Source organism: Uranotaenia lowii, chromosome 3, assembly GCF_029784155.1.
Source record: "Uranotaenia lowii strain MFRU-FL chromosome 3, ASM2978415v1, whole genome shotgun sequence".
NCBI classification, from domain to species: Eukaryota; Metazoa; Arthropoda; class Insecta; order Diptera; family Culicidae; genus Uranotaenia; species Uranotaenia lowii.
The window spans coordinates 153848776-153864347 of record NC_073693.1 but is presented as its reverse complement, the minus strand read 5'-3'; the positions used below and the strand labels follow the sequence as shown (position 1 = coordinate 153864347).

General features: G+C 41.1%; 1 protein-coding gene across 4 annotated transcripts; it reads right to left on the bottom strand.

Annotated features, from left to right (window-relative positions):
- Window positions 1–7853: 7853 nt before the first annotated feature.
- LOC129751089 (uncharacterized) lies at window positions 7854–15572 on the bottom strand. Of its 4 annotated transcripts, XM_055746373.1 has the most exons (13): window positions 15408–15559; window positions 14256–15217; window positions 14097–14187; window positions 13573–13723; window positions 13327–13503; window positions 13089–13264; window positions 12319–13023; window positions 12137–12260; window positions 11878–12054; window positions 11639–11814; window positions 10578–11573; window positions 8449–9157; window positions 7854–8391 (listed from the first exon to the last, which is right to left on the bottom strand). In XM_055746373.1, the coding sequence occupies exons 1-13, from the start codon at window positions 15456–15458 to the stop codon at window positions 8306–8308; spliced, it is 4581 nt and encodes a 1526-aa protein (XP_055602348.1). In that variant the 5' UTR covers window positions 15459–15559; the 3' UTR covers window positions 7854–8305. The 4 variants fall into 4 exon arrangements, with proteins under 4 accessions (XP_055602348.1, XP_055602345.1, XP_055602347.1 ...); XM_055746370.1 differs by having other exon boundaries at window positions 7855–9157; XM_055746372.1 differs by having other exon boundaries at window positions 7855–9157; window positions 10578–11567.

The window sequence follows — 15572 nt, the reverse complement described above, 5'->3', positions numbered from 1 at the left end:
AGCTATGTTTTCGATCAAATTCTTAAGGTCGTTCCCAGGAACGTCTGTTTTCCAATAACTTCTATCGTACCCGATGCCAGCTAATTTATCGGCTTCCTCATTGCCGGTTATACCGCATGTCCTGGGATCCAAATGAAAGTGACTTTTGATAGGTCTTTTGAATCTAGTCTCTTTATCCAAGGGTGTTTCGATCGACCAGTTTCGAGTGCTTTCAAAGCGCTAGCAGAATCGGTGAATATGACCGATTCCTTTATCTAATTGTTAGTAATTGATTCAATGGTAAGGTTTAAAGCTGCCACTTTAGCCGAGAACACAGAGCATGAGTCGCCAAGCTTGGCAGAAACTTTATGGGTAGAAGAAAATACTCCAGCACCGTTCGTTGACATAGAGCCATCAGTGCAGATTTTATCGTGATTTACATATTTTCGGGTCAGCAGCTCGTTAAATATTATTTGAATTCTTAATGTATTATCACCGGCGCGAACTTCCTTTTTAATGCTCCAATCGATCGTAGGCGAAGGTTGGTCCAAACGACGATCTTCAACGCTTGATACTTTGGCAATATTTGGCAGATTTATTTGGAATTGGTAAGTAAGTATTCGATTTGTGTGTTGTAGTAGGAGACTCAGGAAGCAACTGACTTGCCAACTGAGCTATATTCACAAGCCCACAGTTCGGGTCATATACACCCTAACCGCAAAGGAAGGTTAAGAACCATCTTTGGCGGCAAGCAGGAGAACGGAGTGTGTAGGCGAAGGATGAATTACGAGCTTGCGCGACTCTACGGCGAACCCAGTATCGAGAAGGTGGTGAATGCTGGCAGGACATGTTGTGAGAATACCGGACGACTCTCTTGCAAAACAGACGTTCGCTACCAATCCGGTAGGAATAAGACGAACAGGAGCGCAACTAGCGAGGTTGTTAGACCAAGTGGAGCGGGATTATGTCGTGAGGTTATGTCGTGAGGTGGAAAGCCATGTAAATAAAAGAAAAACTAGTACCGCCTCTCTTTCAGAAACCCTACTGACGTGGACGAGATTTGTAGAGAGGCGTTTGACTGGAACCCAGATGGGCGTCAAAGAAAGTGCAGACCCAGATTCGGGTGTATTTCCTGGAACGCCCCGTCACATCAAAAACGGGTGACGCTCTCTTATTCAAGTATGCCGCTCAGTTTCGCCATGCGTTCTCTCTCTTCACTTTCACGCTCAGAAAATTTAAAGAGATGGTAGTGGCTCCTGAGATTTTTCTCTGGAGCCATCGTTAATGTCTCTAAAGTCATCGGGACAGTTGGCGGCTTGGGCTTCAGTGATTCGAACATTCTAGCAGGTTACCATGCTTGAATCCTATGATTTCGGAGGTTGAATGAAGCACATTTGGTCACAATTATTTTTAGCATTTATTCGCAATAATAATAGTAATAATGATATAATAATAATCAATAATATAATTGTTGTTGTATATAATAGTTTTTTATAGTTTGCTTCACATGTTATATTTATATATTATTTTCATGCAAGTATGTTTCTTTGTGACAGTGTCTGTTTTTTCTTCATGTGAGTTATCTCTGATTATTTTATGTAGCAAATATGTGTTGTGTGTGTATATGTGTGAATTTCCAACGTTTGTCACTCACGCAAAAGTATGCAGAAATTCATCGTTACTCTATTTTTGTTTGAGATACGAATATTAAAAATTTGAGATGTACAGTTGCATTCACTGTGTGTTGTATGTTGGCTTTCTGCAGATCGCGAACGCCCAGGAAGAGTCTCCTGTTACAATTTTCACGTTGTCCAGTGAGTTTCACTTAGCCTGTGTAAGATTAAATATATATTATACTTTTCTCTTTTCTTCTTTCTCACGCAGCATTCAGAAACACTTTTAACCCGCAGTGGTTGCTTGCGCGTTAGTCGCTAACATATCGACCACTGTTAAATTGCGATCATTGATAGAAATGACTCTCTTTCAACACTTAACTATTCACTAGTGTAATTACAATGTATTGTAGCTTAATTTTCGATTCTTTCACTTGAAGTTTAATCTGCTTTTATAGTGTTTGCTATCATGGATTCAACTTTTCCGTCAAATCGCCAGGAAAAAAACAATGAAAAAAACTAAATATTGTTTCATTTACGTTTAAAAACTTATATGTTTCTTTTCCTTCATTCATACATGTTTCACGCACACTCTCACACATACAGTTTATAAATCTCTAAATATTGTATTTGTCACACAATCAACTTTCACACATTTTCGTTTGATTTTCTGTTCTCATTTCCTCAAAGGGACTTCGCATATCTTATTTCCATATAATCTATTCTAATTTACACTGTCAGGACGACACGCTCGGTTCATAAATGCAAGCGCCAAACTGATTCAATTTATGTGCAGTAAAATTGTTGATTACTTTTTCTCATTTTACACATTACGTTTTGAGAGGATAAAAGGGGATAATTATTGCAGAAAGAATGCTGGTTGAATTCTAATATTTATAGAGTTGGTGATGAAATCTAATGCGGAAAGCATTTTTTTCTTTAAATTATTACTTATCATCTAAAGATCAATGTGTGAATGTGCCTGTGTGAATGTGCCTGTGTGTATGTGTGGTTATGGTGGTTCAAACAAATGGATTTTACATTGTATTCACTTTCTAAAATTGAAAGGATTCAAACGCAAACAGAGATGATAGGCCTAGTACGGCTGGATTGCTGGAAAGTGGCTTCTCATCAATTCTTTTCAGTTGCTTAATTTTCTATTAGGTGATGTGTAGAGGTTTCTCTGCAGCACAGGAATCACAAGCATGCCGAAATCCACCATGAAATTGGAGCAGGCGTAACATTCCATTAAATGACAGTTAAATCTTTTACTTTTATATTAAAAAAATCTTTATGAAGTGGGTCAGTTTAAAAAAAAAGAAAGAAACTCAATGCAAGCGCAAGTAGAACTAAACTTGAATTGTTTAATGCCTGGTTGTAGATTACCTTCCATTCATAATACCTGATTTAGCAAAAAATTTATGAAGAACTCAATAGTTCAGTGATCATTTTTTCAGTTGGTTGGAAATTAAATTTTTTTTTTTTTTTTTTTTTTTTTTTTCTGGGAATTTAACATTTAGATGTCATTCTTCCCTATTTGCACTCTTAAATTTCGAATAGGAGTTTTGTGGTTTCTAGGAAGTTTAATAACTTTTCCTCTTCGTCTGGGCAATTTGAGAGTATTTGCCGTAAGCTGCTGGCCAATCGACAAGCTACTCTTTGTACCTCATATGTTGAGCAGTCGACTAATATGTGCTTCACAGAAGCTATGCAATTGCATGAGGGGCAAATGGGGGGTTCTTCTTTATCCAAAAGATACCCCTGGGTGAGCCTGGTATGGCCGATTCGTAGTCGCGTTAGGGCAGTCCTTTCTCTGGGGTTTTTCCGGTCGATCCATTTGCGGGGGCAGTTCTTCACTTCTCTGAGTTTGGCGGTTTGATTTGCTGACCAGTCTCTCTCCCAGGCGAGGAAGATTTTGTTTGAGGTATCACGATAAGCGTCCTGTTGCGGGATGGGTATAGATGGTGGGGTCAGGTTGGCACCTATAGAAGCCAAGCGGTCGGCAGATTCGTTGCCGGGTATGCCAGCGTGACCGGGGATCCAAACCAGGGTGGCTCTTTTCGTTAAGGCCTCGTGGGATATGGAAGATATCCAGGGGTGTTTTATGCTGCCCTTGGCGACTGCTTTCAGCACACTTGCGGAGTCGGAAAAGATGGTTGTAGAGGTTGGTTGATTTGGCATGTTTTGAAGGGCATCCAATAGGGCGTATGCTTCGGCGCTAAAGACGGAGCACTGAGATGGTAGAGCAAGGCTGCGCTTGTTGAGAGGATCCTCGATGCCACAGCCGACTTGATCGTTAATGGTTTTGGAGCCGTCGGTGTATATGTTAGTCGTCGTCCTGTATTTTCTGTCAACTAGTTCGTGAAAAAGAGGTAGTACTGTGCAGGGGTGTTGACCGGCTTTGATTTTTAGGGATAGGGAGAAGTCAATAGGTGGTGTTTTTTCGGTCCAGTATCGAAACGGAGGTTTCCTCCTAGGACAAACAGATGGAAGGGAGCAGTTTATGAGATTTTGGAGTATGATGTTGGTGCGGATAACTAGGGGCGCATCACTGTTGCCTCCAATGGCAAGCCAACGGACTGATTTAGAGGTAAGGTGTTTGGCAACCAGATAGTTGAACGGAAGTTGGCCGCATTCGGCCATGATCGATACGATAGGGCTTGTGACAAACGCAGAACCAACTGTTCGGATGCATCCGTTGTATAAAGGTTCAAGTTTGTGATAGAGCCTAGGGCCGGATCTGCTGATAAGACCCAGACCATATAGCGCTGATGGCAGTAACCATCCATGAACAAATTTGACAAGGGAGTCCCGATTTGCATGACTTGGGGTTTTACTTAGGATACGGAGTAGGTTTAATTTGTTCTTGGTGTTCTTTCTAACTTGGTTGAGATGAGTAGAAAATGTTAGTCGGTCGTCAATCCAAACACCCAATAAACGGAAGGAATGGACGAAGGGGATGGACTGATTGAATAGTTTCAAGGGAGGGAGTTTTTTAAGTTTTTTCCTGTTAGGGCCAAGATGCAGAAGTTTAGATTTATCAGGGGAAAATCGGAAACCTATTTTTGGTGCCCAAATGGCAATTTTGTCTAAGGCTGTTTGTAGCCTGTTTCGTGTTAGGCGGGCAAATGCAGATATCGAGATGAGCAGGATGTCATCCGCGTATACAAGAATCTTGATGTTTTCGGGAATAATTTTGAAAATAGAGTTTATAGCAATCAGAAAGAGGGTAGGAGAGATAACTGATCCTTGCGGGACCCCTGTAGGCATTTGTCTTGGGCTGGAGAGAGAGTTGTTGACAAGTACCTGAATAGTACGGTTTGTTAGAAAGCTTTGGATATATAGATATAATCTGCCGGAAATTCCCCAGTCTCGCAAGGAGGTGAGTATGGTGTTATGTTCGACGCAATCAAATGCTTTGGATAGGTCCAGTGATAATAGATCAATGTGTTGGCTTCGACTTAAGGCATCATCCAGAATGCACTCGAGGAGGCAAAGATAGTCATCGGTTGATCGGCCGGGACGGAAAGCGTATTGACGGTCGTCTAAGAGTAGTTTTTGATCAATAATGGTGTTGAGGCGGTGATTGACTAGTCTTTCCATGATTTTGCCGGAGCAGTCAATCAAAGTGATAGGGCGATAACTATCGATGTTACTTGGATCTTTTTGGGGCTTGGGGATAGGGACAACAAGACCGCGTTTCCAGTTGTTTGGTATCGAACCATCATTCCAAATTTGGTTGATTATATTTAAAAATGTTGTTTTGGCTGATAGGGGCAGGTTTTTGAGAAACGGGTATCCGATGTCATCGGGCCCTGAAGATAGACCCTTGACTTTATGAAGGGCCGTGTTGAGTTCATCTAGGGTAAAGTCGGAGTTGTAGGAACAGCTGAGAGAAAGATGTGGAAAAGATGGGAGGGTTTCTTCGGGAGGTGTTGAATTTTGATTGACAGTGTTGGTTGAGGAGAAATGTTTGCAGAAGGCTTCGGCGAGAAGGAGTGGGTCATTGGTGTAGTTTTGGTTAAGGAGCAAATGGAACTGATTTTTGCGGGGTTCTCCGTTAAGGATTTTAATTTTGCTCCAAAGGACTTTGGAAGGAGTGTTGGGGTGAATTTCTTCGGTAAACTTAAGCCAACAATTGTTTTTCGCGGTCCGAACTGCGGATCTGGCTTCAGCCCTGGCATTTTTAAAAGATATTAAAGCATTTTGTTTATTGGGATGGTCATTGGGAATACGTCTTAAGAGTCGAAGAGCCTTCCTTCGTTTTTTTAGGGCTTCTCGGACCTCAGGCCCCCACCATGGGACCGAGGTTTTACCTGGTGTTCCGCTTGACCGGGGAATAGATTTGGAACCCGCTTCCAATAGGATGTTGTTGAATTGTTCGAGGGAAATAGAGTCGTTAACGGAGAGGAGACTTTCAATGTGGGTTTGGTAGTCATCCCAGTTGGCTTCATCGTATCGCCAGCGAGGCCTTGTGGCGGCTACAGGGGAGGGGTGTTGCAGATTTATTAAGAGGGGAAAGTGGTCACTCCCACCGTTGTCTTCTAGGGCTTTCCAACCGAATTTAGGCCCGAGAGTCCAGGATACTATGCTTAAGTCAATAGCTGACGTGTTGCCCGTACGGGGGCATAAACGTGTAGGGGAGCCATCATTGAGGATGGTTAGGTAATTAGTTTGGGCAAAGTCCTCGATGAATTCACCCTTTCGGTCAACGTTTTTACTCCCCCACTCAGTAGAGTGGGCGTTAAAATCGCCAAGTAGAATGAAAGGGGTTGGTATTTGTGGGATCAGATCATCAAAGCCCTTGGTGTAGTCTTCGTATGATAATGACGGCGATGCATAAAGGGAAACTACAGAGATCTTGATGGGGGCTTCGAGACGAACGCAGATAGTGTTGAGGGAGGAATTTGTGTTAACTAAAGAATATGGGATTCCATTTTTTATTCCGAGGCCTACGCCTCTGCTGTAGGGGTTCGAGGGGTTTTTATGTGACAAGAAGTGGTAGCCGTTAATTATGTTAGTTTGTATTGATGAGTGTGGGGCGAGGGTTTCTTGAACAGCGAGAATGATTGGGGAGTATTTAGAGGCAAGTAGTTGAATTTCAGGTAGTCGAGTTCTGAGACCAAAGATGTTCCACTGTATAGCGAAGTTGGTTGTAGATTTTTGTGTTGGGCTATTGCGATTATTGTTGGCCATGATAGTAATAGAATTAAAGTGATAAACAGAAGTATTTAAAATAGTGGAAAAAAATCAGGAGCTATAGTAGGAATTTATCTATGGTTGGTTCGACTTACCGGCCTTTAGGAAGAAAGATGGGTTTACCGTTGGGGTCGGATGGGTGTTTTGTCGGTTTGAGTCAACAGTCAGGTCTTTAGCTGGAAGATTGGCATTGTTCGGTCTTCGATGACGTTTCTTTTTGGGACGATTTGGAATTTTATTGTCATCTTGTGGGTTGGTTTCGGCCCCAGGTGGAGAATCGTCTGATGAAGTTTTCCAGAAACGCTTGGTGGTTGAGGCCTTACTGATGGTAGAGTTGTTGCTTTCCATGCTGGTGTCACTTTCGGAACTGCATTGAGATTCGTTGGTTCGTTGTTTCTCTTTGACAAGTTGGGAAAAAGTAGCGATTTGAGCAGTGAGGAATGCACTTTAAAAAAATGGCAAAATACTTACCAAACAATCTCAACTGAAAAAGGAATATTTCATTACGAACACACACCAATAGTAAATCTGAAACCTTGGTTTCACAATATAGTAATCAGCACCCTTGACACCATAATCCTCAATAGGATTAAAACAGGACATACAGCCACCAAGGACCGACTAGCTAAATGGAATTTAGTGAGCTCAGACCTTTGTGAAACATGCGGAACTACTGAAGACCTGAACCATATTCTGTACACCTGTAATAAATTCAATCAATTAAGATCAGATTATAGTATACTAAACAACAACAAACCACTTATTGAAATACTTAAAGATAAAAACACCACAGAGCTTAACCAACTAGTTGAATATCTCCGTAATACAAAAAGGAATATTTAGATACAAAACCTCTTTCACCTTTTACCCCCTTCCCAAAAAAAAAACCACAACAACTCATTGAAAATTGTCTCTGGATTTCTAACCCCACGCTATGAGAACGAACGGTCGCTTTAAAATATACGCGAACTGTTTACAAAACAGACAAAAACAAAATCCACAAGACTTGGCATTATGGGCCGATAGGTTCGTGCCAAAAGAGAGAGAGAGAAAAAAAAAAAAAAAAAAAAAAAACTCAATGCAAGCGCAAGTAGAACTAAACTTGAATTGTTTAATGCCTGGTTGTAGATTACCTTCCATTCATAATACCTGATTTAGCAAAAATTTTATGAAGAACTCAATAGTTCAGTGATCATTTTTTCAGTTGGTTGGAAATTAAAACTGAACATGTTTTTTTTATTTAACCCCTTTTCAGCATCACCCTCTACTGTGTCATGATAGGTTGAAACCCGTAAAATAAGTATATCATAGTATCGGTTAGATCCCAACGGAGATTGATATGAAACAAGAGATTCCAATCGGAACCAAATAAAACATAAAGCTGTGACAAACAGAGGCACATCACCGCGCAAACCGGACTGCATTTCTACAAATAATAGAGGAGGAGCCACCGGTCGGGCCCATCTATATGGAAAATCGTGAGTACGAAACTGTACAGATATTACCACTTACTATTACACGTACTGAAACGATTGCTGCAGGTAGTCAATTGATTCTGTGAAGCTGTCAACGAATTGCAAGTTGTTTGTTTTCGATATGTCTGTAATAGTATGATCTTGTTGTTGTGGATGCTGTGATTGATTGGAGTAACTCATACCTGGTTGCTGTTGCTGCGAATGAGGAAGCTGCTGATGTGAAGGTCCTCCATGATGAGCTCCCGGAGGACCAGCATTTGGATTGTGCCCATGATGTAGTTGATGGTGCGGAATATGAGCATTGTACTGGTGTTGCAACTGCTGCTGTTGTTGTTGTTGTTGCTGCTGCTGCTGTTGTTGTTGTGCGGTGCCCTGTATTTGCTGTTGCAAATGGGGTGGGTGGTGATGCGGACTGGGTGTTTGCTGTTGTTGTCCATGATGTCCATGTAGCTGAGGGTGATGACTTGGATGAACTGGGTGTTGATGATGTAAACCGTGGTGCTGTGGATGTGGATGGTGTACTGCAGCATGTGGATGCTGCTCTGGGAAATATTGCTGTTGTTGTTGCTGCTGCTGTTGTTGTTGGTGATGTGGAGCAACAATAGAGCCATCAACACTCATCATTCCAACTTGTTGCTGCTGTTGTTGATGTTTGTGGTAATTGGGTTTACTCTGACCTTGTTGAATTTGTACAGATGGCTGAGATTGTTGCTGTTGTTGTTGTTGCTGCTGCTGCTGCTGTTGATCCACGTTAGAACTAGGCGGTACAGCTTCATACGTTTGCTCATAGTTACTGTTGTTGCCAATTAGTTCCAAGTTGGAGAGTATGTTTCCAATATTATTGTAAGAGCTTCCAGCTACATTAGAAGTATTACTGTTATTCCAGATTTCCTGAAACGAAAAAAAACATAATACAAAATTAATGACCTAGTAATCTAAATTTATCTTCCATGCAAAAGTACAGGTAGGTGATTTGTGAATATATTTTCGTCCGTAGTACTTATATTATTGCTTTGCTCGTGAAAACGATCAGAAATAAAAATTGCCTACATCAGAAGAATCGTGATTATTCGTCACACTTTTTGTATTGCGATTCTAAACGGCACTCGAAGTATCCCTGCACAAATGCACTGCACTAGTCTGATCTAACTTAGAATACTGCTATGTGGTGTGAAATCTTCGTTACAATAACTCAATCTAACGTATCGAAAAGATTCAAGGATAATTCTTACGCTTCCCTCTCCGCAACATACCATGGAACGATCCTGTCATTCTTCCTGCATACGAAAACAGATGCAATCCGCTTGAGCTAGATGATCTGTCTTCCCGTCGAGCTGTGCATCTTTTACATCTGACAATGATATTTGGTGCTTAAGGATTCGTTCCATTCACTTAACTTAGATTTTTTAATTTTTTCACTCATATCGACCCCCAAATTTGAGAACTTATAAATTTCAACATTAGGCCCAGAAACCTTTGCTATCAATCTTTCCTGGTTGTTCCGTATGCTTCTACTAATTATGGTCAAAATGCAACTCTCATAAGAACAATTCGAATGTTCAACCGCGTTTCTTCACAATTTGAAGCTCCCGAAACACACTAGAATGTAAATTCTGCAGTTCACATTTATAATTTTGGATTTAAGAGAAAATAGTGTGAATTGAATTGTGCGATAAATTTAAGTACTCATTGTGTTTTTAGGATTGCAGGTGTAATCTGCTCATGCAAATGATGAGGGTTTTTACGCGCATATGAGACGGATCCAATCTATTTCATATTGGCTTTTTCTTCCCAATAAAGATAAAGATAAAGGCAAATTTGCTTCGAAGCGTAGCTGCATATAATATCCGATCTATTTCCAAGGCACTGGTACGTGTTAGATGATGAGGTGCTTTTCTCTTGTTTTCTTTTTTTTTTTCAATGAGAAACATATTTACGCTGAGAGATGGTGAGATTCTATTGAGCTTGCAGCATAAATAATGTCATCAGATGACTTTGTGATCGCTGGAAGAAAACATAGAAAGAAAAAAACTCGTAAGAGATTGAAAGAAGAAGTCCTGTTCATACATTCAAGTAGTGGAAGAATAGAAGGCAATAAATAAGAAATTATGAGAAAGTTGAAAGAAAATAAAAGATGATCAAGTTTAAAATAGGACATATAACATAAAAATCTGAACTGGTAGCTGTGTTTCTGAATTACAACGAACCAATCAAGTTGGTATTTATTATACGTAAAAGTCTGTTAAGTTTGTTAGCGAAAGTATACTTGACAATTTAGGAAAATAGTAGATCTATGAATTTATTTTCTTACCTGATAGCCCATGAACTCGTGGTTATTGATGTTCACCATTTGTTGTTGGTGATGTTGATGCGGCTGTTGTTGTTGTTGTTGTTGCTGCTGCTGTTGCTGTTGAGAGTCATGCTGCTGTCCAGGCTGCTGATGACGCTGATGTTGATGCGAATGATGGGGTGATGGATGTTGTTGTGTTGCTTGATTTTGAATGAAGCCACCGCCTGCAGTGCCACTGGGATCCATCACTGGATAGTATTTGTTCGCTTTCATCGTTGCAGCTACGGATTGAACGGTTTGACCTGCAGCAGCAGTTGACCCTAGGTTAGGATCAATACTGTTTTGGATTTCCATACTTCGCCATTCAAACGCACTGTTCATCTGACCATAGCCCCCGGCAGTATGCCCATATTGAGCGGCACTAGCAGTGTTTCCTGTCGATGGATCCATCCGATATGCCATTGTGGGATCTCTATTAGGTCCCGTTGCATAATGCATTACTCCGCCTGGAGATTGAACTGTAAATTGTTGTTGATTTTGACCGATTACGTTGTTGTAATGCATCCCAGATCCGTACGGATCATATGAAACAGCAGTTGGAGTGCTTGCAGCACCTGCACTACTAGTACTACTAGTTCTAGAAGGTGGAACTAGCATTCCAGTAGGCGTTCGCGGTTCATGCTTAATGACGCCAACCGATGGTCCAGGAATACCAAGACCAGGAGTAGAGGCTGAAGGCACCGGCACCACTGTGGATTGTTCCGCTAGTAATTTTTCACTGGCTGCTTTGGCCGCTGCAGCAGCCTTTCCCTTTGCGCCTTTTTCACTTGGATCGGGACCAATGCTGTGAACATTCTTTTTATGTTTGGTCAAGCTGGCGGGAGTTTTGAACGATTCCTTACAATCCTCGACTGGGCACGGGAATGCACCTTCCTCGTCATGGCATAGTTTATGGCGTTTTAAAGAGCGCTTAGCAGCAAAGAGCTTGTTGCAAATGTTACACTCATATTTCTTTTCCTGCAAGGTAGAAAGTACGTTCTAAAGGCAAGTCAAAGAGCAATATGACAGCTTTAAATGCTTACCACTGTGTGAGAAATTTTGATATGTTCCTTGAGGGCTTCTTGCGAAAAGAAGGACGACGCACAGTGCTCACAAATCACCGATTTATCCGTAACAGTTTGGTGTACCAGTTGATGCTTGTCGTAGTCTTGTTTCAATATGAAAACTTTCGAGCACTGCTCACATGCAAACCACGTTTCTGGCAAAAAAAAAGAGATTATACATAGATTCTATAAATTAAACATATGTATTTGCAACGTACCATTCTTGTGACATTTCAGCATGTGTTGATAAACTTTGAGATTAGAGTTGAATATTGCACTACAGATATCACACGCGATACTATCGGTGTGGTGGTTCGTTTTCTGGATGTGTCGATCCAGTTGAACTCCAGTAGAAAACACCAGATTACATGTTTTACAATATAATCGGGTCATTTCTGAAATAAAAATATTCATTATTATTCATTCAGATAATAGTCACATCGATCAACCTTATATTCTATGTTACAAAATACATACTTTTTCCTGGAGGATCCTTTGCTTCTTTTGTTGAAAAGTGGTCTTGTATGTGAGCTTGTAGCTGCTGGGCGTTCATGAAATTATTTTCGTCACAATGCTCGCAGATGAGATTCGGATCTTCGTGCTAAAATAGATTTAAATTATTATTTAAGAGCTTTCAATAAAATGAATTTATATTCTACCTGGTAGCTGCGCATAGCTGGGAGCTGTCCAGGCATAAAATTTCCGCCGGCATGGGGATTCTCCATGTAACCTTGGTTGAGCTGATTGATGACCATTGTTTGTTGAGATGGACCGGGTCCGTTGCCTCCTACAGCGTTACCAAACTCGAGATTCTGCCATTCAAACTGTTCGTTACCTGTATTGATAGTCCCGTATCCGATGTTGTTGGGATCATTGAAATTGACTGCTGGAGGAACTCCCATTCTGGGTCCTCCACCAGGGCCAATCATTTGTAATCGCTGATGATTGGGATCAATGGATACGGCTCCCGGGGGAACTGCCTCGACGTATTCATAGTTGAAAGTAGACAAATTATCACTGAAATTTGTGCTGCTATCGCCAATGGATTTATCACTACCACCAATCGTAGGCTTTTTCAATGAAATGTTTTTACTTGTTGTGGAATCACCAGTACCAATGGGATCAAGCGGTATAAATTCTGGTTCTGCTGTTTTTGGAACTTTTGGAGCTCGCTTCGAGGGTGGATCGATCTGATGGGCAGTTTTCATGTGGCGTGCTAGGTGAGATTGGTTTTTATAAGCCTCTTTACAGTTCTCCAACGTGCATGGGAATGGTCGTTCTTCCGAGTGGCAAAGCTTATGGCGTTTGAGTGACCTTTTAGCAGCAAACAACTTGTTGCAGATGTTGCATTCAAATTTATCATCCTATTTATTGAATAGAAGAAAAAAAGTTACTCAACGCCAACAACCGACTGTTATATCAAACTTACTCCTGTGTGAGCAATTTTAATATGCTCTCTTAGTGTTGTCATAGAAAGGAAGGATGCGTTACACTGCTCGCATGGATAATGCTTCTCCACGATATTCGTATGCAGAAGCATGTGACGATCTAAATTCGCTTTTTGGTTAAATACTTTTGCGCATATCTCACAAGTAAAGCGTTTATCTGGAATATAATGAGTAGTATTGAAATATTTAGTTGAAACGTGCTCTGATATTGCGACAAACCGTTTTTGTGAGTTCTGGCGATGTGTTGCTGCAGTCGAATGTTTGACGAAAATATTGCACCGCAGGTTTCGCAGGCCACACTCTCTGCTTGGTGACCCGTTTTTTCTACATGTTTTTCCAAATACTTATGGTTGTTGAACACGATACCACAAGAGTTGCAACTATATTTGTATGTTTCTGGGAGAAAAAAAACGAAATGCCGTTAGAATCACATTTATTTAAATAATGACCGAAGACTTTACTTACTTTTACAGTTTTGCTCCTGCATGCGTGCCTTGCTGATGAAGTGACCCTGCATGTGGACTTGATACTGCTGGTTTCGGGTAAATGTTTCACCGCAGTGTTCGCATATATGCGGCCGGTTCTTGTGGAACACTCGATTATGTTCAATGATTTCCTGCGAAAAAAAAAGAGATTATCACTTGAAATGCTTAGAAGATCCTATTCGCTTTTGAAAGTATGAAATGCTTAAACTACAGAAATTCGATTTATTATAAAATCTAAAATTACCATTTTGGGGATTAATTAAAGGCAAGTCTGGTTGTTTGATTTTAATATTCGTTCAACGACAAAAGACTCTACTTTGATGGAAAAAAACATTCCAGTATAGCTATGCTAGCTTGTTCATGTAGCATATCAGACAAATTAAATGTTCGTATCTCGAAACCAAAATTCATTTATTTTGCTACTAACATTACCATGTTTTGTAATTCCGTGATTTACTTTTTGTAAAGAAATGGCAACAACTCAATCTAAAATAAACCACTTACATCAGACGTGACGCCTCGTTGTTTTCCGCAATCTGGACAAAACCCGGGGTGGTGACTAAAGTGAATGACCAGCGATTTCCTTTTTCGATAGCTTAAAAACAAAAGATAAACATAATCAGCTTTACCCATTTCGGTTAGAAAAATGCGCCCCATTTGTACCTTTTATCACACAGCAAACACTGGTAAATCTGTTCTTTCCCAAGCTCTCCGGACAGCATATTTGAATCATTAGTGTCCAGCGTGTTGGTATCGGAGGACAGCATCAGCGAGGTGTTGTTGGTTGATGATTCCTCCGAATACAACTCGTTCGAGATGGAGTCGTCATCGTCATCCTCTTCGTCTTTGAGCATCATTAGGTGATGATCATCATCTTCGTCTTTGAGCTCCTCGAAGCATGGATGGTCGTCCCCGAGCGAGTAAGGCGGATCAAAGTCGAAGTCTTCCTTCTTGATGTAGGCGGCAGGTGGAGAATGAGAGGACCCCCCGCTGTAGCAGATAGCCGGCATCGAAGGCCTTACCCGTGATCTGCCAACGGATGATCGCTCCTGTTTGAGAATACGCCACGTCGGGAAAATGCTTTGCTCAAACATGTTGAAAAAGAGCTTGAAGTTGCGGGACGCTATCAACCGAACGAGGTCACGATTCAATCGTATGCTGCCAAAGTCACTGATGGTACCAATATGGCTACGAATCCGGAAGCGGAACCCTCCGGTCGGTGGAAGACCGTCGAAAAGACCTCCGCGTGATAGTTTTCCTTTGATATCAAAAGGCGCTAGAGGAACCAACGTTCGGATGGACGAAGATCTTGATGGATGGTTTAGTAGCGACATTCCATCACTGCTGGTTCTGTCTGGGGCATTGTTTCTGATGCTAGTTCTCAATTCGTAGGTTCCAGATCGGGACGAATAACTGGTAATCGCATTTCGGGATTTTAGTAGGTGTGCGATAATCACATTTTGGATATTGTTCAACTCTTTGAGTATTGATGGCTTATAAATTCTTTCTTGGCTATCGTTGTACAAGAGCTTGACGTACAACTTAATGGCCGAAATGAGAAACAGTAGCGCTTGGTATTTATCGTCCGAGTGCAGACATTTTAACGTTTTGATCAGGGTTTTGACCTGCAGGCGACATCATTTGTGGCAACGGAAACCAATTCCAGTGGCCAAGTTCCAAGCGTAACCAAAGCCATGAAAATAAGAACAGGGAAAAGAAAAGAAAAAAAAAATCAGCAGCCCCATTCGGAGGAGTATCATTGACGGTAAGAGCGAAATTCCTGAACTCGAATTTACAGAGTCGCCCCACGCTTACCTGTATTTGGAACAAGTGCACCTGGGAGTTGTACTGCATTTTCACCTCCATCTAGGCCGGAAAGCACTTTGAAATTCAGAATTTCATTCGATTTTAGTTCGATTGTTTACGAAAATTCTCCTTATTGACATATTGCTTTTCACAGTTTTTTTGCTGCAGCTCTTT

Bases quoted from the DNA above. Each gene is read 5' to 3' on its own strand.
- LOC129751089 (XM_055746370.1), bottom strand. From the start codon at position 15,458: ATGGAGGTGAAAATGCAGTACAACTCCCAGGTGCACTTGTTCCAAATA. The intron at 13,265-13,326 runs GTTTGTCGCAAT...ATTATATTCCAG, and splicing joins CGCCAGAACTCACAAAAACG to ATAAACGCTTTACTTGTGAG. The intron at 12,261-12,318 runs GTAGAATATAAA...AATCTATTTTAG, and splicing joins CAGCTATGCGCAGCTACCAG to CACGAAGATCCGAATCTCAT.